General features: G+C 32.9%; 3 protein-coding genes across 4 annotated transcripts; 1 reads left to right on the top strand and 2 right to left on the bottom strand.

Moving 5' to 3' along the window:
* The first annotated feature begins 1,796 nt into the window (after positions 1 to 1,796).
* LOC108223181 (uncharacterized) lies at positions 1,797 to 4,893 on the top strand. 2 transcript variants are annotated; one of them, XM_017397300.2, is made up of 8 exons: positions 1,797 to 2,065; positions 2,511 to 2,939; positions 3,166 to 3,322; positions 3,444 to 3,732; positions 3,849 to 3,921; positions 3,996 to 4,086; positions 4,180 to 4,259; positions 4,408 to 4,893. In XM_017397300.2, the coding sequence occupies exons 1-8, from the start codon at positions 1,955 to 1,957 to the stop codon at positions 4,567 to 4,569; spliced, it is 1,392 nt and encodes a 463-aa protein (XP_017252789.1). In that variant the 5' UTR covers positions 1,797 to 1,954; the 3' UTR covers positions 4,570 to 4,893. The 2 variants fall into 2 exon arrangements, with proteins under 2 accessions (XP_017252789.1, XP_017252790.1); XM_017397301.2 differs by having other exon boundaries at positions 1,801 to 2,065; positions 2,288 to 2,939.
* Positions 4,894 to 5,179: 286 nt separating this feature from the next.
* On the bottom strand, positions 5,180 to 12,247 carry LOC108223180 (uncharacterized). The gene is made up of 11 exons (XM_017397299.2): positions 11,915 to 12,247; positions 10,698 to 11,009; positions 10,506 to 10,614; positions 10,317 to 10,410; positions 9,779 to 9,866; positions 9,597 to 9,680; positions 8,512 to 8,605; positions 8,335 to 8,422; positions 7,403 to 7,508; positions 7,214 to 7,306; positions 5,180 to 5,992 (listed from the first exon to the last, which is right to left on the bottom strand). The coding sequence occupies exons 1-11, from the start codon at positions 12,077 to 12,079 to the stop codon at positions 5,606 to 5,608; spliced, it is 1,620 nt and encodes a 539-aa protein (XP_017252788.1). The 5' UTR covers positions 12,080 to 12,247; the 3' UTR covers positions 5,180 to 5,605.
* Positions 12,248 to 19,574: 7,327 nt separating this feature from the next.
* Positions 19,575 to 22,651, bottom strand: LOC108220057 (syntaxin-71). Its single transcript, XM_017393700.2, has 9 exons — positions 22,373 to 22,651; positions 22,122 to 22,247; positions 20,995 to 21,160; positions 20,786 to 20,871; positions 20,548 to 20,616; positions 20,416 to 20,460; positions 20,271 to 20,333; positions 20,103 to 20,179; positions 19,575 to 19,853 (listed from the first exon to the last, which is right to left on the bottom strand). Exons 1-9 carry the CDS (start codon positions 22,526 to 22,528, stop codon positions 19,841 to 19,843), a joined length of 801 nt encoding a protein of 266 aa, XP_017249189.1. The 5' UTR covers positions 22,529 to 22,651; the 3' UTR covers positions 19,575 to 19,840.
* Positions 22,652 to 26,577: the final 3,926 nt, after the last annotated feature.

Here is a 26,577-nt window from a genome sequence, read left to right on the forward strand (position 1 = left end):
GAGCAGTAGAATGTGTGCCGAGCTCCCGTCGCCCAATTTAAACAATTGAGAGGGATAGAGGGAGTATTAAAATTAGCAAATTTGAACTGGTATGAATACCAGGGAACCCTGGTTTCTAGTACCAGGTAGGCTGCGTCCATCTCAAACTCCAGATACCCGTATCTTTGACATAATGGGTATGTTTGGATTACTGTTCTGATTATGTTTCGCGTCCATCTCAACCTCCCAATACCCATATTTTTGACATAACGGGTATGTTTGGATCACTGTTTTGATTATTTCTCGTAATACAATCAGGGGTGATCACGAATGACATTCACACAATATAAATCTAGCTAGTGAACACACACACAGCAGCAGCAGCAGCAGCAGCAGCAGTCCTGGGCAGAATGATTAGAGATGATGGGTGTACAAACTGGGCTCAGAATGATTACAAACTACTCAATGGTCTATATGAAAAGCTAAGCTAAATCAGCAAAAGAGCGCACAGAGTGAAGAAATGGTTGATGGGTTTAGCAATGATGAAACGAAATGCCCAGTGGGGCGTTTGATTCGGGAGGATCAAAAGGCATTGATTAACACACAACAAAAATGGTGGGTGACATAAATTCCTATAATGTGCTTGTCTCCATGTACACAACGAATCAGATTCCATTCAAGTGGAGCACTCACAGATACACACATTATAACAACAATAATAATAATAACAATGCATATCTTAATTTGGTTAATGCTCCATTATTACACTCGGCTCATTGGTGTGCAAGGAGCCCTCTGTCGTTGTCATTACAGGGATATGGTATCTAGTAAAAGCAGAGATCATTTTCCTTGGACCTTTCATATGCTTCTGCCACTATGCTTTGACCTCATTTGCCAAACATGAATCAAAAATCATGTAATCGAGGAACGTTTTTTGGCGGCGAATTTTTTCTTATAATTATTTGGCTCTTGCTAGATAATTAGAGGTTAATTAAGATGTGTGCATATATATTATAATTTTTGCAACTACAGGAAAGAATAGTGTGCATCTTGTATCCTATTGTATTGGGTTCGGATCCGGTTCGGATCCTCACATATCTATGTCAACAACACATGTTTACTCAAAATATAATGCTAGACAGCTTAATTCTAATTTTATGATATGTACAAGGAGTGCTATAGTAGTATCATTTAGCTCGAAAATTAACTCATCTTTCAGGATTTTTCACATTTGACGCTCTTTCTTATCAAATATATATTAACATCGTTCATATATTTTGGACCAACTGTCATCTATATTAATTAAAAGATATTTTTTTTGACGGAAGTTTGAAGATATAATTTAAACCTGATATTATTGACTTTTGTCTCAAATGGCCTATTTATCATCGGTTTTATTTCTATATCTACGATGATGTCCAGATTCGAGAAAAAGCAAAATATACAATTTGCTATAATATCTATTTTTGATTTGTTGCATGTGTTTTTAACGAAATGAAATGAATGAACTGGTATATGGTAAAACGCTTATTAAATTTTTTAATGCCCATAAATTCGTTAAGTATTTTAGTACATACTAATTGATCGTTAATTATTTATAACTTTGGTAGGGTGAACACATGAGAATTATTATAATTATATTTATATTTATAATTACAACGTTGTTAATTTTGTATTTACATTCACGTATATCAAAAAAGTTTTATGAACGAAACACATACCCAATTTTTTTTACAGAAAAATAGTTTAATTAGTATTTAAATTTGAATTCTTAGCATAATAAAAGTGATTAGTTATGTGATTAATATTATTACCAGATTGTACATGTATTCTCCCGCCCTTGTAACTTCTGGCTGCTGGCCGTCGTTCTCAAGAGGCGCAGCCAGTAGAAGCCCAACACAAGAACTTTTCTGGTTTTGTTAGAGCCTAACATTTGTTCTTTTACAAGTTGTATGAATTTCATAGAATTTTAGATATGGAAAATTCCCATGATAATCATTTGCACAAACATGATGATAGTGATCATGATAATGATATAGATGGTGATATTGATGCTACCATCAACAATCCAGCTCCTTCTACCCAGGTATTTGCTTCTTTTACCTTCAATTCTTGTTTTTTTTTTTTTTTGAAATTTATTTAATTCATGTCCTTGTCTTTAATTTCCCTGTTTTTTCCTTGTGTTTGTCAACTTAAAATTCGAAAAATATTACATGTTGTTTTGTTTGGTGTTATGAATTTCTCAATGCTTCTGGATTATTAATTTATGCTCATGCAATCTTGCGATATATTTTTGGAATTTTTGAAGCCCGGGGAAAGACCATACCAGGCTGATGATGAAACAGAAAGAACAAGTTCTTGGCTAAAAATCCGAATTGTTGTACAAGAACATGCATGATGCATGCATGGTTTCTGTGTTTGGCCACTACTAATTTTAACCAGTTTTGCTTTTTGTTCTGATGTTTTCTCGGAACAAATTATGTTTTTGAATTATGGCCTAGATTTTATTTTTTTGATTCATTGTTGTTTAGGGAGGAAGCCGGAGTGAAATAAGTGAAGAAGCGGTGTGGAATCAGCCAAACCTAGTTGTCCAGATTGCGGAGAGGAGTCATGAGAGCTCTTCTGCAGAGAACTCTGTGAAAATAAACATTGCCAGAACTCCCAGTAGAATGAACCTTCCAAGTACCCCTAGCTCTTCTAAAACCAATGTGCCTTCGAGTCCATTTGCTCAAGGTAGATCATCCTTTAAAGGCCTCTTTCCGAGACTGAATCTCAAAATGAGGGACACCAATGCAGGTTCACCATCATCACAACATAAGTCTTCCCCAAGGACTTTTTCAATCTCAAACCTATTTACAACCAAAATGAAGGTAGCAGCCTCTTTACCGGTATCACCAGTTGCACACTCGAATCCTGGGTCTACACATGGGGGGAAATCAACCAATTCACGGAGTACATTTGTAAGTATAAGCCTCTTGGTGGATACAGAGATACTTAGTCAGTTTTATACCCAATTTTTGCAATTAAATGTTCATGATACTTCAGATTAGAATTGTGTTCATGATAGGAATTTGATTGCTCAAGGAGCTACAAAGTTGTGTCTTAGTGTTTAAAAATTTTATAACTTCGTCTCTCTGTGAAAGAAGATTCAATCCGCTTTGTCGTTCTAAAATACTCAATTTACAGAAAAACGGAAACATTCATAGATCACAATCAGTCCCGGACCTAATTAAAGGCACACAGTCGGATTCTTTAGGGGGTGTATTTCGTGTAATTCCAGCTACTCCCCATGTGGAAGGAGAAACTGGTGCAGCATCAATTTCTAATCAGCCTCTGGATGCTGGTAATTTTTGTTTTTAAGTTGCTATATATGCCTACTTGGATTTTTATTGTTCTGTGTTGCTTGGTTTAGAGAGTTCACACTTCTTAGTCTCCAACACCTTATCTGTAGTCTTGTATTTCAGATGAAAATGATGATGACCATGAACACATAGCGGAAGAAGAAGCCGTTTGTAGAATCTGCTTTGTAGAACTAGAGGAGGATGGAGATACCTTTAAGATGGAGTGTAACTGCAAAGGTGATCTTGCCCTGGTGCACAAAGAATGTGTAATCAAATGGTTTAGCATCAAAGGTAACAAGACATGCGAGGTTTGCAAGCAAGAGGTTCAAAATCTACCTGTCACCCTTTTACGGATACAATCTAATAGAAGCCGTAGAAACAGACCGAGACCTGCTCAAGCTAATCAAAACAGGCAAGTGATGTGCCTTGAAGAGTTAATTTCTTTTCTGTCAAATAAGAAGTTGCAGTATTGTGATATAAACTACAATTTTGAGGATCTTGGCCTGAAATCTGTATACGTTTGATCAGTATTTTGCAGAATGTGCCTGTACTAGTCTTGGTTAGCATGGTCTGCTACTTCTGTTTTCTGGAGGAACTTTTGGTAAGCCAAGATGAATCTTAGACTTTTATATTCTTACGTTTATAAGTGTCCTTAGAACTGATCTTTGGATGCAGTCTTCAGGATTAGGATCAACTGCAATAGCCATATCTTTGCCGTTTTCCTGCGTGATAGGTATCCTGGCATCCATAGCATCGACAACAATGGGTATGTGTATCATTTCCGCTATTCTATGAACGTGATACGCCAAAGTAACTATTGTTGCCTCTGTGTGACTGAATCCTTGCAATTTGTATTTAGTACGGAAATCATTTGCCTGGTTATACGCAACCATGCAGCTGGCATTGGTGGTCCTCTATGCACACCTCTTCTATAAAGTGGTAAGTGACGTGTTCAACTCGTTGCTTTAATCTACTGTCAAAATAGTAAACAAGCTTTCTGCCTTCCGTGATCTTTTCTCCTAAAGAAGCATGATGCTGAATTTTCATGGCTTCTGATATTTTTTTTGAATATTTGGTGTGGGAACAGCTAGGCGTGCAGGCAATCTTGTCTGTTTTTCTTGCAGCATTTTGTGGATTCGGAACTGCAATAGTCGGAACCATCAGCCTGATTGGACTCATAAAAATGATAAACGGATCGCAAGAAGCAAGCCTGCCGGAGCAGTCATCTGGTTCTCCGCGAGAGACTTGAATCACGGTACCCAAATGCACCAAGCAACTGCCGAGTCATCTGGTTCTCCGCGAGAGACTTGAATCACGGTACCCCTAATGCACCCAGCAACTGCCTGCCGGAGCAGTCATCTGGTTTTCCGTGAGAAACTTGAATCACGGTAACCCAAATGCACCCAGCAACTGCGCACAAAATGTTTGTTGGTTCTTCATGTAAATTTATTAGGTCTTCAGATAGAAGCTTGAACCACACCAAGGAAAGATGAAAAACCATAGTATAGTCCATATATTAATGGGAGTAATTCTATCGTAGCAAGTACGTAATATATATTAGCAATTTTCTGTAGATGAAGACACTTTCAAGTAGTCTCTTACTCTTTCTACTTATATACAACTGGACCAAAACAAAAATCTTAGAAAATTTGACTGGCATAAAATTCTTATAGCCTATCGTCAATCCAAACTCTTGAAGCTTTAAACCACTGAACCATCTTCCAGGCTCCTCGACTAGTAATTGAGTATATAACAAAGAAGTCTAATATATTACAATCATCAATCTGTAAGTAACCAGCCACTCTTCAACAAATATAATCTCAATAGAACAACTTTTTGAAGAATCAAGACAGACGGGAGAATTAAAATCAGATCTAAACATTATGATATTTGTTTTAACAAACTGCATAAGAACCCTCGCAGTCCAGGCATGGAAAGATGCAATGACTGCATCAAAAATCCACATATAAATAACATTAACATCATCTTTGTGAATCAATTCCAACCAATAATGGTTAGAGAAAAAGGATCTGCAAGTTTAAAGTTAAATACGGTCCTTTATTTTTCGCCAATATCTTATAAACAACCATCTCATACTTACAGTGTAAGTAGTCACTCTCTAATCTAAAGTGCCACCAGTGGCTCCATTCCTAAGCTGTACATTGGATGTCCCTTGACCTCAGACCCGCAAATTATGTCTATGCACTGACCAATAGCGAATATGCAATTAAAGTTGCAACCTAGAAAACAGCTTTGGCGTTTGACTCTTCCGATGACAGGACTTGTTATTGCCTGTAAGAACTAGTTTTTCCGGTGGACAAGGGCTTATCTTTCAAACTTGTAGCCAAAAGAGTGTCAGAGTTGGTCTGGCTTTCAGCAAAACCTGGCCTCATCCAGATTTTTATTTGTCCTTCTCGACATACTGTAAGAATAGATTGTGGTGTGAAAAGCAACCCTGATAGCGGCTCAGTATGAACACGATGAGCTACTAGAGGGGAAAGTTTTGGCACATCTCGCATGCGAGGGGCGGGTTGCAGAGTACCAACAGGACAACCACTTTCCCAGTGAGAGGATTGACTTCCAGTACTAAATGTGGGTGAACCACCGGGAGGTCGGCGTACCGGCACTACAATTTCATCCATTTCCAGGTCCCATAGAAGTAATTGTGTATCCTACATAAAGGAAACATGCAGATAATAGAATATGGAAAAAGGCAGGTTATATATGGAACAACAAATTAACATAGGACACACATAACGGCAATACAGGTCACTTTTCGTGGTCACCGATATAATAATATTCGATATAATAATATTTTCAGAAGACTAATGCTGAAAACACATACATAAATCTCTAAATTGGGATCACCTTCTACAAACCTGCAGCAGGTGGTCCTCTAATTTTAGAAATATGTATGTTTAAAACATAAATATTTGTTAAAAAACCAATGCACACCAAAGAGCAAAAGCATCAACGAGCATTAGCAAAAAAAAAGCACACAATACATGATAACTCAATATATATCGCATATATTTGATGTAAACATAATAATATTTTTCAATTTAACACAAATATGTTGTATTATATGCGATGCATGGGTATTTGTTATTATTTTAAATTTTCTTCTATATGTTTAAATAATTATAACAATATTTTATTGAAATTCTAGCATAAATAATAATTATAAGTTTAAGAAAAATGAATTAGAATATAAAAATATGGATAATTTGGTTTCTAGTTTGTAGGCTAATTTGGTTTGTATTGAAGTAAGACTCTCTCTCTACACACACACACACACACACAGAGAGAGAGAGAGAGAGAGAGAGAGAGAGAGTCTTACTCCAATACAAACCACACAACTTACAAAAAAAACCCTCCCTTTCTGTGCCGTTGAAAGATTTGTTTGAGCTGCACAAATCTTTTCAAATATCTAATACTTCTGGACCTATTTTTATTAAATGTGAATCTTTATTTTATAACAAAATCTGCCAAATCTCAGTTAGGTGTCCTTATCTAAAAACAATCTGAATCCATCTCAATTTGATACAAAACCCAGATACAACTGGACATAATTCAGAAGTTTACGCTGTGCTTTTGATAATCCCATTAAAATCACAACATGAGAACAATTTATGGCAAAATTTAAATGTATTAAATCTTTGGAAGGCTATGTAATCAAACCACCATTCTGGCTCCCAAAAAGTTTCATAGACATTTATTATGTATATTTTCCTTTTATTATTGGCTGATTTCTGTTCTCCAAATACATATATATACTAAAATCAGATTATATTCTTAATTGAAGTAAATTTAATTGCACCAAAAAATCACTAAGATATTTAATTGAAACGATAAATACAAACTATTTATCAGATGACTATTTTATAATATACCTGACCAACGGACCCAAATCGGTAGACAACATTTTCCCCTGTTCCGTCTGTATTTGGTGCTGACCAATACGAATCGAATGCCACTCCACTGACCTGCCAGACTCCAATTAAAATTAAGTTATGGTGTGGAATGATAACCTATTATAGCATGAACCTATGTCCTGAATTTTAGAAGTTTTAAAAACTTACCCACGAGTTGTGACCTTCACCCCATGCTATAATTTTTCGATCATCCATGCTCCAAACTTGAACGAGATCATCTTCACCTCCAGTTAGGATGTATTTTCCATCCATGCTGTAATATCATGTGCTGTTAATTACATACTTTAAGAACTTGCCAAAACAAAATCCAAATGGCAGGCTTCACTAGACTTGCATATGAAAAGCATATATGCAATATAATCAAATAATTATAAGAGAACTATGAAGTGAAGAGATTTATGACAAACTAAGAGCATCTCCAATAGGCTCCTGAATCATTCTTTAAGAAATAATAAAATATGGGACTCCTGGTAAGTTAATATATTGAATAACGTGATAACTCCAACACTAGTCTTTATACTTGCTCCCTATTTATATTTTATTCTTATTTGAAGGAAAAGTTGGAGATAGAATTGGAGGGAAGTGAATATTATATCAATTATAATAATAATAATTTCAGAGCACCTACATATTCTTTGAAAGAGAGAAGAGAGAAGAGGCTCTTAAATTTTTAAAGAGCCTCTAGAGCCTATTGCAGCCCTAATTTTAGACATCTTCTTTAAATATGAAATTAAGAACATTAAAGAGACTAGTGGAGATGCTCTAAGACACAGACTGTATGCTATTAAAAAAAGATTACTACATACCTCACCACATAAAAGATATATAGTAAGCCATTAAAAAATACACTACTACAAATCTCAACATGAAGGGATACACCTGTGTTAAACTATGAATACGGAAACAAACACATGAAGGTACAAAATGGATAGAGTATTCAGCCTCTATTACGTGCTCCCTTTAATCATAAGCTAATTAAAGTTTGTTTAACTTAAGAAACAACATTATTGGCATACACACGGATACAAAGACAAAAAACAGTTATTTGAACACAAAAGGCATTCATTTTAAATTATAACCTCCAACTGCAACATAATAGAGCACCATAGTAGCTTTTTCCACCGCATATAAGCTGTTCACTTTTGTAGTCAAATATTCGCAGATAACCTACATTATTGAGTGGTAACTGGTTTCAGGAAATAAACCAAGATAAATGATAAAAATTACTAAGCAAAATCCCGAGATCACATTCATACCGTCCCTTCCAACAGTTGCAATATATGCTCCGTCCCTTGAAAAAGCAATGCTATTAACTGAACCTTCGCAAATATGCCATCTGGCAATTGGATTCTGCATTCAACACCTCTTTAAAGATTCAGACTTCATCATCACTTTAAATTAATAAAGAAAAGATTATATTGCAAATAAGAAGTCTCTGACTGAACACATTCACAATGTCTCTGACTAGGAGATATATATTACTCGACTGGAATGCCTTTTTTCGCATTTACCTCCCTTCTCATTAAGTTAGAATGCACAAGGAAGAAGTGCCATTATGTTCAAAGTTCTTCTTGCATAGAGAAAGAACATAGTGAACTCTACAGTCCACTAAGTTGTTTACTGTCCCAATTATCTCTTCCAATAAGCTTTACAGAAAATAATTGTCTTGCTCTTAAAATTAATATATGATGTCCATCCTTAAACCCTAACCCTGTCCTCACCTAACCACAAACACTGAATACTTATCCTGCCATATTTTCTTATTAGATCTTTGTGCTGGTGCCTAACAAGCTGACATCAAGCCTGGAAAAGTACTGAAGCATTGTACTTAATGTAAAAATAGCTCCCCAGCATCATTTGTTACCAAAGGTAGGATATTGAGACTCGGCGGATGCAAATGGGTGCATTAGTATTTCAATTTCTTGTAACTGAACATAGCCCCATACCCAAAAAACACCCCCCGTATAATTATAGATCTAAAAAAACTTATCCCAGTTTCAAACAGCTGATTTTGTTTAAGCCTGATGACAGTATTTTAGGAGTAGCAAGCCTGCTAGCTATTCAAAATATAAAGAAAAGGCTCCTAGACATCTAACAGACCATCTCAACCTTCAAATTACACTCCAAGCCAAAGACATATCCTCTTTCTGTTAGTAAAAAAAAGCAATTCTCAGTGAGTAGTATATCGAGCATAACATATCAACACTTGTAAAAAATTCCACAAGCATTTAAGAAGGCTGATTTATGACCTTCAATATATTATAGATTGATAATAATATTAGTGATATATATATAATATCAAGTAATAACATTGGAGCCTGATGCACATTATGTTAACTACCTTACTGTTACGTGCATGAGCAACAGAAAATTGAGTTTGATCCTTGATAATAGGGAAGGAAGGATCACCTGAACCTTCTTTGTTCTACAAAAAGGGAGAAATTTCATTTGAGTTACTATCAACTTCTGAAGCACTAATAAACATTGGCAGCCCAAGTATTTATATTATTATTTGATACGTACTTTTTCATACACATAAAGGTTTCCATCTGCATATGCTACAATGAAAGTCCCGTCACCACTTGGCACCCAGGCAATACTATTACAGCGACTGTTCAAAGCAAGCAGATTACAGTATTAGATGACATCCATATCCTTCTACACTAATAGCAGTTTCTGCATCTACAGAGCTAAAATTTGTGAAAGCACAAAATGTGTTTCATTTAATTTTACGTACAGTTTTTGATAGGTTAGAAGATTCAATTTCAAGTAATGTGTCATGGAATAACTTTTCAAAGCTGTAAATTCCATGATGCCACATGTCAATTTTTGTTGTCAGCAGTGGCACGGGTAGCCACATACTCTGATTAAAGTGAAACAAGCAGGGCAAAAACAAAAATGTCTGCTCTTTTCGAGTTTAAACAATGTGGTGAGAGATAGAATCAGACAGTGTTATTATAAATTCATCATATGAAAAAAATGTTGAGTAGCCTTATGCTATATAAAAAAAGGAAGAAAAAAAGAAGAAGAAAGAATAAAGAGGACCAAGTCAAGGCCTTGCCTATTATTGACACAACCATCTTTGTTATAATGCTGTGCTCCAACAAGTTTCTTCCCGACATCTTGTAGTTGTTGTCTTAGTGAAACTGAATAAACTATACACAAATACATTATACTTTTAATATATTGATAATTAAATATGAGTCAACTAAGAATGTTTACCATCTACTTCAACTGAAAATAGGTTTACCATCTCCAGATGCTAATCCAATAAGCAAGTCATGACCATCTTTCGAATCCTCGTCAAAGGCATGGCAAACTGGATTTGAATTACTAAAATGAATAGACTTTATTGGGTCCTACATTGAAAAACAAGATTTCACAATCCATGTCCCACATCATTACATAAATATATACAATAAATATGAGACGAGTGAAGTACCTTGTCCTGAGAATTCAAATCACTGATGAAAACTGTATCTCCAACATTGAATATCAAATAAGTTCCTTTTGCATCAAAATTAGAGTTACTAGGCAGATTGTTGGAAGTTGAGGCCCCATATAATCCAGTTCTGTTTGATCCACTTACAGACTTGCTACCACCATTCCCTCCAACAAAACTAAGGGCACGGCTTCCATTCCCTGTACCTAAGAACCTTGCAGCTGCAGATCTGACACCGCTACTAACACCCAAATTTGATGATGTTGGTGCAGCAGTAGCAGAAGGCTTATCTTTTAGTTGGGCTAGTGTTACCTGAAAAGTATAATTTACCAAAAGATTACTTATTGATAAGCAAACGAAGTTGGAAATACAGGCCATGGGATTATGACAAGGCTCTAGCATTTATTATGTCGTCAGCCTCCTATGTTAAATATATTATTTTATATGAAAATTAAAGTTGCAAATTTTATATGACAAGGTTTTTGAAGACAATGAGAAAGGAGGAGCAACAAACATTCATTTCAACTTTGATAGTTTTGATTTCTATTTTACCATAGCACCCATAAAATGAAGCAAAGATTAGAATTTAATATATCATGATTGTATAAATTCCGTTATAATCTAACCAAATCCATCCATTCCACCCAATTTCATTCCTTCCAACCAGACTGCGGTTTACAAGTACAGTCATAATTCACATTGAGTTTCAAGCTTACAAAAACTTCACCAAAGACGGGACTGAATGTACTAAATCAATTCAAAGTAGCAATAAACCGCTAACTTATGAGCACAATTATACCAAACCACAGAATTCATCCTAAAAATTACATCTTCCAGCACTAGTAAATTTCATTAAAAATCCATTGGAGTCCCACCCATTTTCATTCTTTCTAAACAAACTGAGCTGTACAAGTTACTTCACAATTCACATTGAGCCAAACCTGAATGTACTAAATGAATTCAATGTAGAAAAAAAAATCTAAACAAAATTACACCAAAACCAAAGATTTCAACCTAAAAATTGCATCTTTCTAGAAGTATGAGCCCTAGTTATTCAAAAACAATCAACTACCGATCTCGAATTCAAAATCCTCAATTCAGTAAAGAACTCAACAACCAACATCTTGAAACAAAAATCACAACCACCCAATTGATTAAAGGACCACAAACGAAACCCTAATTACACATAAAGAAAGGAATGAAAGTAAAGAAATTACTTGTGTAATAGTCTTGCCGTGAGCATAGTGAAGCAGAGCCGCCGGATGAGTCTTCTCATAGTGGAGCTTGTAGCGACCTTCCGGCGTCTTGAAGTACGTTTTGAGGCCGCCGCCGGCGGGAGTTTGACCGTTGTTATTCGCCGCCGCAGTAGAAGAAGAAATCATAGTGATAGAGTGTGTTGTGTATTGTGTAGCAGCTACTGAGTCATTATAAAGAGATCAAATCGAATCGGATCGAATCATGGATTTTGCTACAGGTTTTACCAAGACTATAGATACAGACGTGTTTGTGTGTATAGGTTTAGAGAAAATGGTTATAGCAGGTAACAAGAGGATTTTTGACAAATTATTAATTAGGGTATGTGGGAGATATTTGCTAGATGTGGTGTGCTTAATTTAATTTATTTCCTAATTAAATTGTTGTTTTTGTTCCGATTTGGAACTCTACCAAATTTTATTTTATTTTCTGATAAATATATTACTCTTATTAAAGATATTAATAAATATATTATGGAGGGTTTGCTAAAATATATATATATATATATATATATATATTATGATCCTTTAAAATTAACCGGTTAAAAAAAGAAAATAGAAAAAAAAAATCCCAATGTGTAATAGTTGAATGACGAATTTGATGAGTAAGAATAGAAGATGATTATGATATCTTCTCTAGAGGGATGTTATCCAATAATTTTTTCGTGAACTAAAATATTTTTATTATCAAAATGATATTATTATAATTTATCAAAAAATGCTGATGATTCAATAAAATAAAAAAGTTTATACTTAATTTTATGATTTTTCCAAAAAATTTGCGCTTTTTTAAAGTTTATATTCATCCTCCTCTATGGATGATTAGCACAATATAATCTAGATTTTGTTATTCTCCTGATAGTTTGGTTCAAGCACGCACAAAGTGTTAGATAAAATTACTCTATAAATAATATCTTATTTTGTAATAATTTTATGAAAATTAAGCACATATATAATATTCAGTAAAAATTTCACATTGTTTGGTAATCAAAATCCAACTACATGTATTACATACATCCATCTCATACGTCGTCAACACAATTAGTCTTGTTTAGTTTAATCGTAATGGTTTGAACAACTAGATATGCTCGATGTTGTTGATTTTGTTTGCAAAGAATAAAATTTGTTTTGCTGATGAAACTGTTGCTATACTTAATGATTGCACATGTGAATATAAGTTGTGGTCAAAATGCAATGATTTGGTATTTTCCTCGATAATTTTTAATGGGGATAAAAATATTTCACGATGTATACTATTTTCGCCGGTAGCAAGGAAAATTTGGTTAGATCAGAGAGATATAGATATGCATCAATGACTCAATGATCACAAAATATATCTGAACTTTTCACTTCGATCAAGAATCTTTGTAATGGTATACTTTTTTTTTTTGTAATGGTATACTTTGTAATGGTATACTTGTTAATCCTTTACATTCATGATCTTGTAAGAAACGTACTTGCAATCTCACACAAAGAATACAAAATAGACAACAAGATCAGAAAAATTATAATTCATGATGAAGTTGAATGATAACTATGTTGTACTTAGGGAAAATATACTATGATGCCCTTTTACCTAATGTTTCACTTGCTTATAGACTATTTGCTTAGGGAGAAAGGTATAATAAAATTTCTCATACTATTACTCCTAATGAGTCTAAGGCTAACATAAAGAAATTATGATCATATGCGGGAACAATAAGTTTAGCTCTACACGTGCCTATACAGGTGATTCTCATACAAGAAACAATAATAATTCTGGCTCTAAGAAATTACAAACGGGGTATAATTAATATTGTACACATTGTAAGTCACGACACTACATCAATATATGCTTCAAGATACATGAATTCTCATCTAATTACAAACCCAAAGATACGAGGGTTGCTACTATTGCTCTGGATTCCTATATTGAAAATGACTCTAATACTTGCTAATTTTGAGGTTCTTGCCAATAGGTCATCAATAACACATACAATATCTGTCTCGAACTGTACTAGATGATGAGAATGCTCAGGAAACAACCTATTTTCAGTAATGATGCTAAGAATCATGTTGCATGTCGTGCAAGCCACTATTTATCATAACATTCTCATTACATGTAGACACTACTTGTTTTTATTTAATAAATCTAAATAGTTACTTGATAGTGGGGCTATAAATCACATCACTAATGATTAAACTAATTTTAGTTATTTTATCGTCATTCTTGATTATGATAATCTCATTGCTGATACTAATGAAATAACTGTTAAAATAATACAATTTGGTGCTATTTTTCAGGCCAACAACATTTTTGTTAAAAAATTTGTTAGTTCCTCTCTTCTAGTTTAAACTTATCAGTTGTATCAAGATCTTGATTATCGTTCAATGTTCAATTCTACTTATTGTCTAATTCAAGATCATTTTGAGAAAGATCCTCCAACTCTTCTTGGTAAATTGGTTAATGGTCTGTATAGTGTGGATAATGTTGGATAACAAAATTCTATAGATTGTAGATGGATTTACATGATGAAATTAAAATCAGATGGATCACTTGAAATACATAAAGCTAGATTAGTAAGTAGGTGGTTTACACATAAATATAAGATTGACTATTAAGAAATCTTTTCCCTGATCATAAAGATGAATACTGTTAAATACTTGTTTGATCTTGCTGCTAATAAATAGTGGAATTCATATCATTTGATTGTAAATAATGGATTATTGCATAGCAATTCAAAAGAAAAGACCTATATGACAGTGTTAAAAAGGATTCCCCATGCTCCAATCAAATCAAATTTGTAGACCAAATAAATCTTTATATGGTTTAAAGCATGCTTCTAAGAGATGGAATGAAAAATTGATTAACGAATTGATTCAGCAAGGTTTTTATCGGTCAAAGTTGGATTATAAATTCTTCTTTTTTTTCTTTTTTGCAAAATTGATTAACAAATTGATTCAGCAAGGTTTTTATCAGTCAAAGTTGGATTATATATATTTTTTTTTACAAAATTGATTAACGAATTGATTCGGCAAGGTTTTTACCAATCAAAGTTGGATTATAACTTCTTATTTTGCAAAGGTGTAGATATTACTATTATAACAGTGCACGTTGATGACTTACTTATAACATACAATAATTTTGTAAAAAAAAACTCTTAAATAACATTTCATTCCGTATTCAGTATAAAGGATATTCATATTTTACATTGTCCTCTTGGTATTGCAGTTTTTTATTTGTCAAAAGATATTGTTCTCAGTCATACCAACTATACGAAGAAGTACCTACTTGCTCCGGTTAATAGATAGGTAGAAAAGTGTTGTCACACCTTTTCCTCTTGTTATGAAGTTACAAAAACGTAATGGGCCATTATTGAAAAATGTATAATTATACAAGTTACCAGACCTAATATGAGTTACATTATTCACATTTTAAGTCAATTTCTGTTGTCTCCAAGATTGCCTTGTTATGAGCTTTTTTATCTATCTTACGATAGGAGTATTACACATTTGGCCAAGAAATTTTGCTTAAAGTTTTTTAGAAATTTTGATTAAAGCTCCTTAGACTCAAAACTATCATCATATATTGTTATAGTTTTGAGATGAAAAAAGAGAAACGAGTTTATTATGCAAGAAAAAAAAGGTGGGAAGGCAAAAAATAAGTGATGATTATTATTTACGGGAAAAGCACTGTCCACGTGTCTTCCAATCAAATCACATAATATCAACAATATGAGATTTTTTAATAAATTTTTTCATATTGACTCAAGTATATTAAAATAATCGCACAAATATGATCTCGAGTCTTGACAATTTACAAACTATATGATTAAACTCATATTTATCTTAAACTAGTTGAAAATCCGCGCGTTGCGGCGACTTATAAAAATTATATTAATGATCCAATATTAATATTTGTAGAATAAAATAATTTTATGATTGTCTATAAAAAGTATATTAATGTTTCAAGTTAATATTTGTAGGATAAAATAAATTTATATTATAAAAATCTTGATGTAATACAAATACTAATATATAAAATTGCAAAATTGTACTATAATTCATGGTGAAAAAATGAAAATAAATTTATACACGTAATTAACAATTTAAAGCATGACGAATCTTAATTTTATTTGTTTTTTTTTTTTTTGGAAAAGTAATCATGTTCTTACATTGTCACCTTCGTCCAATTTTTTTAGATTGATTGTGCACAAAAACATTTAACTTAAATATAACTACCCTCTTAAAAGTTGCTTGAAAGGAGCAAACAGATAATACATGAATAATTTTTTCATGTATACAAAGTAAATAATATAAAAATTAACAACAAATATGTCCGATGAACAAAACAAATATTATAAAAGAATAATCAACAAACATACATCATTAATAGTTAATTTATTGACATCAACCATCAATATCCTGTGTTTGGATTTGTCGACTCCAATATAACGGTCTATAACTACATTTGCTTGCAACAACCTTTACTGTAACAGCCTTCACTTATCGTTGCAGAAGAACGACACCTCCGAGTTAGAAATCGAGCAAAAGAAAGGTGTTTTTAATTTTTGATATTTTTCATCCAAAAATTTCAGAAAATTAAAAAAATAAAACGGAGCGATGTGAGAGGCGTCACCTACACGTCCCTCGCTTCTCCTTTAAAAATCGAGTAAGAGAACTATCAGGTAGGTTTGTGGTATTGAGAGAGGAGGTTGTGTTTAGATGATCCAAAATCCTACGATCTATACGGGTATTTATGGGTGGAAAGAAACTTGTTTGCTACTCTATCCTATAATTAAATAATCTGAACAAAATCTGATTAAAATTTTCAAACTACTATATTCCATAAATAATCTTTCTTTCCCATAATTGAATAATCTGAAAAAAAATCAGATTAAAACTTTGAAGCTACTATATTCCATGAATAATCTGAAACAAAATCAGATTCTGAAACTTGCTTCTAATATACCCGAAACTAAAAGAGGTAGTTCTAATTTTTGATATTTTTCATCCAAAAATTTCAGAAAATTAGAAAAATAAAACGGAGCGATGTGAGAAGCGCCACCTACATGCCTCTCGCTTCTCCTTTATATAAGTATATTGATATATTAATTGATTACTACTTAGTTATTATTATACATATATATGTACACAAGATATATGTATGCACTAAGTCGATGGTCTTTCCAAAAACAACATCTCTATTATTTAAGTGTCAGGCATTAACCCATTACAATGTTAACATGAGTTCAGATGATCCGAAACCTACATGGACAATAATTGCATGTTTAGATAATTATTATAAAAAGTATGTCTTAATCACAAAATAGAGAAATGATTGGTGGATTGTAATTAGAGTTAGATATTGCAAAATTAGATAATGATTTTTTTTGTATCATTTTTTGATTGATTGTATTTGATAATGATTTTAACTAATAATACAAGTTGGAACCTGAATTTTCCACGTCATATTTTTTTTTTTGTATTAAAAAAATCTCATATTTTATCTTTAATATTAAAACATGATCTAATTATATTTTATCCACCCTATACCTTACTTTAAGTGAGATATAATGATATGTTTGTCTTCGTTTGGTTTACTCCCAACTTTCTTACTCCGTGCCCAACCAAAATAGGATGGGGGAGTAACAAAAAATATTGCAATGCAATATCACCCGGGGTTGGAAATTTTCTTCCCACATTTTCTGACCATTTCCTCACGTCTTGGACTTTATTATTAAAACAGTCTTGCTTACTTTATCACAATTTATTATACTATTTTGACACTTACAATAGAATAACAAAAAGTTAAGTCAACTTGTGTATACAATATAGTATACCGTAATACATAATGATGTACTGTTCCTTTTCCAAGTCCTGCGATATAGTTTCCCATAATATTCGAACAGGAGCAAAATAAAAATATCTTTCGAAAGATCATTTATAAAGATCTGAAGTGGCTGGTACATTCAATTGTTTAAGGTAGAACATTTAAACTTCTGGTCTTAAAAGAATCAGCATAGTTAATAATATTTTTCAACCCTATGAAACCCTTAGTAAAAATTGAATAAATGATAGCATAAATTTATTTATTTTTGAATAAAACATACTCCCTCCGTTTCAATTTACATGTCCACTTTCAAGAAAAATTTTTGTTTCAAATTATTTGTCCACTTCAATTTTTAATGCAAAATCATATTTCCAAAGTCAATTCTACTCCACATATCTCTTATTTATATTTCCTAGATCAATCTCACTCCACATATGTTGATCATTTAATGCAATTAATTTATAAACAACCACTTTTCTTAAACTGTGTGTTTTTTTTAAAGTGGACATCTAATTTGAAACGGAGGGAGTACTTGCATATATTAATTCTTATCCAAATCAAGGTTACATGAAATAAAATCAGGAGCAGCACCAATCCACTCCCGAGGACCTGACATAGAATATGCAGACTGAGCTAATCTATGAGCTACAGTATTTGCAGATCGACTCACCAAATCAATAGACACTTCTTCAAAGTGTGTAAGACTCTCGATGATAGCATAAATTAATTATATACAATATGTGAAAAAAATTCTACTCCCACCATATGCATTTCTTTTGTCTAAAAATTTAGTAAGCATCATAGTACTAACTATATTTATCGAAAATCTAAAGACCAGTAAAAAGTTTACAACTATTACCACAATATAATAATATATCACATTTACAACCACTTGAAATATAATATGAGTAACATTCTATTTCTGAAATATATCCGAACAATATAGTCATTACTATCGAAACACGACAACTTACAAGTTCAACTAATTTTTACATCAATGTTTCACCACATTTTAGCTATGGCTTATGACAACTTACAAGTTCAACTAATTTTTACATCAATGTTTCACAACATTTTAGCTATGGCTTATATATGTTCTTTATAAGAGCGTAATAGTTAATTAAATTTCTAGTAAGTTAGGACCCTTTGAATATTGAGTAACTATCTCTATTTGTATTCCCTATAATCACTATAGTATTAAATTCAATATCTATTAGTAAGAAAATTATATAAATAAGGTGGGAAAGAGTATGAAAAAGAATGAAAGTAAATATTTGTTTATCAAAAATAAAATGAAAAATGGTTAGCTATCACCTGTAATGAGGAATGAAAAAGAGATCCCAACTTTTCGGGAAATTGCTAGGCCTCTGGTGGAAGTAAAAGGTGGAATGATGTTTGTAGCATTATCCTTAAAATTATACTTTAGAACATCATATAACTATAACTATGGAGATAGATGGCATACCGTGGACTTATGGCAGAGAATATAAGTTAACCCAAATCTAACTATGTAGTTCAGATTAGACATTGGTTTTTAAATTCTAATCATGGACAAATGCATAGCAGAGAAGACAAGGAAGATAGGTTTTATTAACAAATATTCAATACAAGGTGTTTATTGACTTGGCATATTTATTACAGATCAAAATTTTCCAAATTTCACCAGGACCAGGACGTTGTTTATAAAGAGTGCACTACTTTAAGTCTTTATCCCACGAGATTTAGCAAAAATATTAAAATTATACCACAGGGTTTCATGCCACAGTGCTTTTATATCTCCGCAATTATATTGTCATGTGAAATTCCATTAAGTTGGGAGTTCAAACAAGTCGGAGATATAAACCATTACATACATCGTTTACAAGGCAATAAGTACTTCAATGAATAGAAGCTCAACACAATCTATATCGAAATCTGTTCAGAGAAATAGATCTCTACTCTTCAGGCATATAAACATAAAAAGAAAACTGAAATCTAGGACAAGAATGCAGCACACCATTGACAATTAAACAAAGAAATATATCGGCATAAAGAAATTTGATACAAGCTAAGAACCGGTAGCTCTTCATATAAGTTCATTACTTCAACGCACTGCAAGCAAACAATCATTAAAATGAGGACTCGTTGGGATAATAGTGACTTGGATGGAATTGCATGGTTATAAATTAGTACTGAGAAGTTAAACTTATATCTCAATCCTGAAACTATAAGCTTTAAGAAAGTCAACACAAGCAACATTATAGTACTAATTTGCTAAGTAAACTATACTTTTAATTGGCAGAATAGCGTATAACATTAGGCAGGAAGCTGACAATAATTTCATAAAAAGATGGTACTTACTTGTAAAGATAGGCAGCTATACCCAGAATTATACATAGCAAAATAATGTCGATGCAGAAATTACGACTCGACCTCAGCTGGGGAAAGAAAAAATGATTTAGATCCTGCCGACATTATTATAAAGCATTTTTACACATGAAATACACACACACAGCTCAGCTCAATCACCTGGTTAACAGTGTCCTTAAGTCGAACATTGGTGTTCTTCAGGTCAGATGTCGCCTTGTCCACCTGAAAGCCATGGAAGGAGAGGTAGTAAGTGGTTATACAGTGTCAGCAGTTCAAAACAAGAATAGCATAGAAGTATTTAAACCTTAGTATCAATCTCGTCCATCAAAGGAACTTGTCTGTCCAATTCCTGCAAAATTAATAGCATTTCAATTCAAAACTCATGGGCAGTGGAAAGGAAGCGACGACCAAAGTATAAAACTCAGATGCAGCAAACCTCATTCATGTCACTAGCCATGTGTTTCAATGTATCCAAACCTTCTGCTATCACATCCAAACCTTCATCCTGTGAAAAGAAAGTATTACAAAATGGGTAATCAAGAATCATATGAATCATAATCCAAGTTACAAAGTATATACAGTAATACCTATAAAGAGGAAACAAATATCACCGCTTCTTTAATATAAGGAAACAAGTCCATTAACAAAATTTAGAAAACAAATTGTGAAGATACCTGCTTCATTTTCCGCATTTCATACTCCTGCCTGAACTGATTTGACTCTTCGGTTTGCTGGAAGTATTCATTGTCGAAATTCCCATCTATCAGTAAAACAAAGTACTTAAATGTTATATCAATTACTGGAAGCCTGGACCATTCTAAAATATAAACATTAGTTTTAGGAACATGACTAATAAAAGCGAAAGATAAAATTAAGCAATCACCAGAATCAAACTTGATGTCTGCACGAGTAGTTGTTGAAGATGCCCAGCCTCCGCCAGTTTGTTTGGGTGCAGCTGGTGTTCCATCAGGTATGGCGTGAATCCTGTCTGACAATGCAAGCGCCAAGTCATTCCTCGCAGCAAATTCTTGAGGTGAAAGCCCTTTTACCTATCAATAACACACAAGATAAATTCAAAAGGCAAAGAAACATACTTCAATGTACACCAAATCAGCAAACAGTCATGAGTCAAATTTCACAAGACATAAATAAGTATAAGCATTACTATAATTAGAAGCAAAAAGAAAAAAATTACAAGCAGAAACGATATATATAGGCTCGTGTCGTATACCAAACGCGCTGACCTACAAACTCAACAAACACTAAATCCAGTATAAATTTTAGAAAAATTCCCAATGGTATCCCCTACAACTGACTTTTGCCAGTATCGCCACTGTCTTTTTACTTCTTACTTGTGCTTGTGGTACCCTTGTAATAATTGCTTTAGATTTCTAGTACCCTTCCATTATGCCAACGTTGATGAGTATTAGAATATGCATAAAGGACCTACATAGCTTTTAAACTAATGTTTGCCGCATTATTCCTTTCCCCTTCACATAATACGTACTAAAATTCAGATTTATAAACATAAATGCCTCAGATTTATAAACATAAATGCCACTAATTGCTTCTTTGATATTCATCGTACTAATGACTTTTGCTAATGGTAGCACTCTCAGTTTCTAAAACTTTAAGATTGCATTAATGTTTTGAGTAACAAATAAGTACAAGCAGTGTCACCACTGACCAAAGGCAACTGTGCCACAATGGTACCGTCCACTTTATCCCTGAATTTTGATTGTATTTTAATGGAACATTTGACAATTACAAACTGCATTTTTATGTACGAATCAAATGATAGATGTTATTATATATTTAGTAAACCAAGTATATACATTTACTGAATTCCAAAAGTTAGCAGAGTTTGTGGTTATGTCCGTTTGTACCGGAACATGACTCTATATATAGGAGTATCAAAAATAGATATACGAAATTCCAGCTTAAGATCAAGCCCTAATCCCTGGCAAACCAAAGTACACATATATACCACTGTACATAGGTAGATATTACCTTTTTAAGTGCTAATCTCTGCAATTTGGGGACTTGCTCGAGCAATCGAGCCTTCGTGCGACGAATCTCAGCGTTAATTGCAACCGCGGAAGCTCTCTTCTTCTCACTAGTGGCTGACTCAGCTTTCTAATAATTCAATTTCGTGAATAATTATATCAGTCAAATTAAAAGCCCTAGGGAGATCTATAAGGGGGAGGGGAGAGCGAGCGAACGAGAGAGAGATAGGGGGGGGAGAGAGAGAGAGAGAGTACTTGAATAGCGGCGGTAATGTCGGAATCGACATCGGCGTAGAGAACAGCAAAGGCATCGTCGCCTGAGACGTTGAGATCTTTTTGTTTGTCGATATCGTACTTGTCGTATTTCTGGCAGATGGTCTCAACTCTGGTTAAAATGTCGATCACGCTCATCTTTCTCAACTCTGTGTTTCTCTCTCTCTCTCTCTCTCTAACACGACGCGATTCGAGGAGGTTCGAGACGGAAAGTTAACAACAGCGCACCAGCCAGTCTGTAAATGTAATGCCTGCTTGCTTCAATTATTATTTTTTTAAATATACCCCTCTATTTAAATTTTTGATAAAATTATTAGTTTTTGAACTTTGTTTGAACAGAAATATATAAATACATAAATTTAGTGAAAAAATTAGGGTAATGATAATTTGAAAATCTAAATCGAAATTATTGATATATATATATATTGTTAAATTGAAATTTGATTATTAAATTCAATGTTTGAATCTTTTGATGAAAATGTTAGCATCTCCGACAATATTGACTCGTAAATATTTTCAAGAAATCAACTGATTCAAATTCAAGTAAATCAAAAAAAATACTAATGACATCGAGTAACGAATATAATTATTTTGATAAGAATGATAAATTTGTTGTAGCTGAATATGAGAAATAAATAAAAGCATTAATATTTCATCCAATATATTTTGTTATTGGGACTGAGTATGAAATAAAGAACTGAAAGCGTATATGTCTTTTTCGTCTTTTTTTTAGTGATTAATATTTACATATTTTAAGATTTAATAGATACATACTTCTATATTGTATTATAAACATTTTGTATGAAAATTAGAGGTCCAACTTTTTATAGAAAAGAAAATTCGATATATTATATATAGATTTTATATTCTTAATTTATTTTTTCTATTTGACACGCACAATAATACTTCTATAAAATGTGGTTTTATACTTAATTTTAAGATTTTTGTTTTCTGAATAAAAATTTAATAGTTAAATTTTTATTTAGGAAAAGAATATTCAAAAGTTAAAATATAGAATCTTACTTTAGAGAAGTATTAAAATGTGTGCCGCTACTCCTCCGTATTGGGTAGTAGGATACATGAGATGGAAATATAAATGGTACCTAAATTATTCTGACAGGTGACATACGAGTTCATATTATGTAATTAACAACCGAATTTTGAACGATAATGGTAATATTTTTTATATATATATATTTATATATATATATATATATATATATATATATATATATAGAGTTAAGTTCTATGGAGTACAAAAAAAATTGGAGTATTGGAGTACAAAATTTAATAAAATGTAATCTAGTCATCTAAATTTCAATTATTTTTGTCCAATAATATTTGTAAATATTTGACAACCTGCACATTATGTTCTGCAACATAAACATCGTGATCAAATGGTAGAATAATTACTTTTATAAATCATAGGATTCTATGTTCTGCAATATAATTAATAAGCAGAACATTAATCTTAATACTTGTTAAAGTTGAAAAATATTAATGATTAATTGACAATTATGTGCAAGACAACTTATAAATGATAGATTATATCAAAATTTGGATAATCAAAGATATTATATAGGATCAAACTAAAAAATTATGATTTGTACTCCAATACTCCAAAGTTTTTATGTACTCCATAGAACTTAATTATATATATATATATATATATATATATATATATATATATATATATATATATATATATATATATAGGCAAGTACTCAAATACAAACTCCTTAGTGTACAAACGTACAAACAATCACTAAATGACTTGAAAAGAATCACTAAATGATTGAACAGAATCACTAAATCTACCAAGGGGGTCTGATGGAGAGAAAAGGGGAGGGGAGCACTTATGGGACGGCATAGCTGAGTGGTGGTGCAGCGCGGCCGGCGGCAGCCGCGACGCCGGTGCGAGGGCAGTGCTAGAAACACGTTTGAGGGAGATGAGAAAAAGAAGTGGTGAATGTGTGTGTTTGTGTGTGTATAGCACTAATCGGTGAGCGAACAACCACAGAGAGAGAGCCACTGGTAGTGGTGGTGGTGGTGGTGGTGGTGGTTGGTGGTGGTGGGTAAGAGAGAGAGAGAGAGAGAGAGGTGTTGGGCAGTGGTGGTTGGTGGTGGATGGTGGAGAGAGAGAGAGAGAGAGGCGCTGGGCAGTCGTGGTGGGTGGTGGTGGTTGTGGTGGGTGGGGTGGTCGTGCGTGGTGGTGGTGATTGGAGGTGATTGTGGTGGCGGTGGTGATGGATGTATGTATGTATTTGTTAAATTAAAATCTGCTAATCACTAAATATTATTGTCATAATCACTGGTTTGTACGTTTGTACAGTAAGGAGTTTGTACTAGAGCAAGACCCTATATATATATATATAGAAGAAAGTTCTATGGAGACTGTAGAGACCTAATCCTGGCCATCCAATCATTAAACATCCAACGGCTGCATATATTTTGTCCTGCATGTTTGTTTTATCACCCTATCATGTCATGCACTTCTAAATCGATGAACAACAGGCAGTACTTCTAAATCTTGCATAACATAAAATAATAATTCCATAATATTGGTGTTCAATCACCGAAATCCTAACAAATAAAAATAATAATTGCATACAAAACAAAGATGTGGTTGGACACTGCTATGATTGGCACTGAACTCATTGTCATTGTCCTGCAACGAATTGAATTTGTTGCAAGACAAAATAACACTTAGATATATCACAAATATGCGGGACAAATTATTAATATTACATTACTAGAAATGCAGGACAAGAATAATGTAAATTACAAACATAGTTTTGAATTAAAATTAAAAACAAGAAATGCAGGACAAGAATATTAATAATACATTACTAGAAATGCAGGACAAGAATAGTGTAAATTATTAATATTACAAAACTAGAAATGCAGGACAAGAAATGCAGGACAAAGAATATTTAATCATGTCCATTAATTGCCATATTATTTAACGGTAGATCCTGTACTCTATAATGACTCCAAAATTTTTGGTCTCCATTGAGTCCAACTCTCTCTCTCTCTCTCTCTCTCTCTCTATATATATATATATATATATATATATATATATATATATATATATATATATGCCAACATTCAAAAGAGGGACTCCTTATATGGAGTTACATAGTGCGCCACTATAAGTCATCAATTTTATTATAAATTCTGTTATAGAATACATATAAAACGTGATTTCAATATAAAATCCTATAAAATAAATTTATTTTAAGTAATTTAACACTTAAAATTTGATTAAAAAAAGTATATTTTCGAAACTGATTCTACAACAGAATAATTCTGTATGATTATTATTCTGTTATAGAATCATGTTGAGATATTGCATAATTTTAGATGATCTTTGGAATAAAAAAATTGTATAACTTCGTTTTCGGTTTAATAATCAAAATTTACAATTATATTTCATAAAAAATATAATAGAATATATATTATGTATATATTTATAATGGTGTGCTACGTAACTCCATATAAGAGAGTATGCTATGGAGTGCTACCCTATATATATATAGGGGGAGGTTCAAAAGAGACGGGGCATAAGCGAGAGACGTGAGAGACGTGGATGCTGACCGTTGGATCAGTCTTGATCTTGTAATCTAAGCAAATACTATACGTACTGTATAAATACAATTAAAAAATGATTAAGGGCAGTATACGGAAGATTTTAAAACAAAAAAATCTTTATACGTATATTTGTTTGCATCGATTTAAGATTCATTACAAACTTACCAAATAACACTCTCCTTGATTGATTCTTATCTCTAATTAATCTGTTTCCTTTTTTCATCGATACAGTTGTCTCTTTGCTTGCCCTCAAACGGGAGCTCTATGCGATGGAGAACACTAGCAGGAACACTGAAGTGCATTCGAATTCTGGTTTGATTTCTTTTTCGCGAAAGTTTTGAACTATGTATCTTAATAATATATTACTGTAAGTCTAAATGTAAAGACAACCCTATCTGTTACATAGGGATGATAACTCAACAATAGAACAGGACAAGTAAATAACACTACGCCTGCACCGGAATTGGAAGATACGAAGACAAAGGTTGAAGAAGCCATCTACAGTCTTGAAGGAATAAGTTCACTGGAAGAAGTTCATTAATATGTTCATGCCTCAGTGAAGAATAAAGATTGAAGTATTCAAGATTGTGGAAGCA

Source organism: Daucus carota, chromosome 5, assembly GCF_001625215.2.
Source record: "Daucus carota subsp. sativus chromosome 5, DH1 v3.0, whole genome shotgun sequence".
NCBI classification, from domain to species: Eukaryota; Viridiplantae; Streptophyta; class Magnoliopsida; order Apiales; family Apiaceae; genus Daucus; species Daucus carota.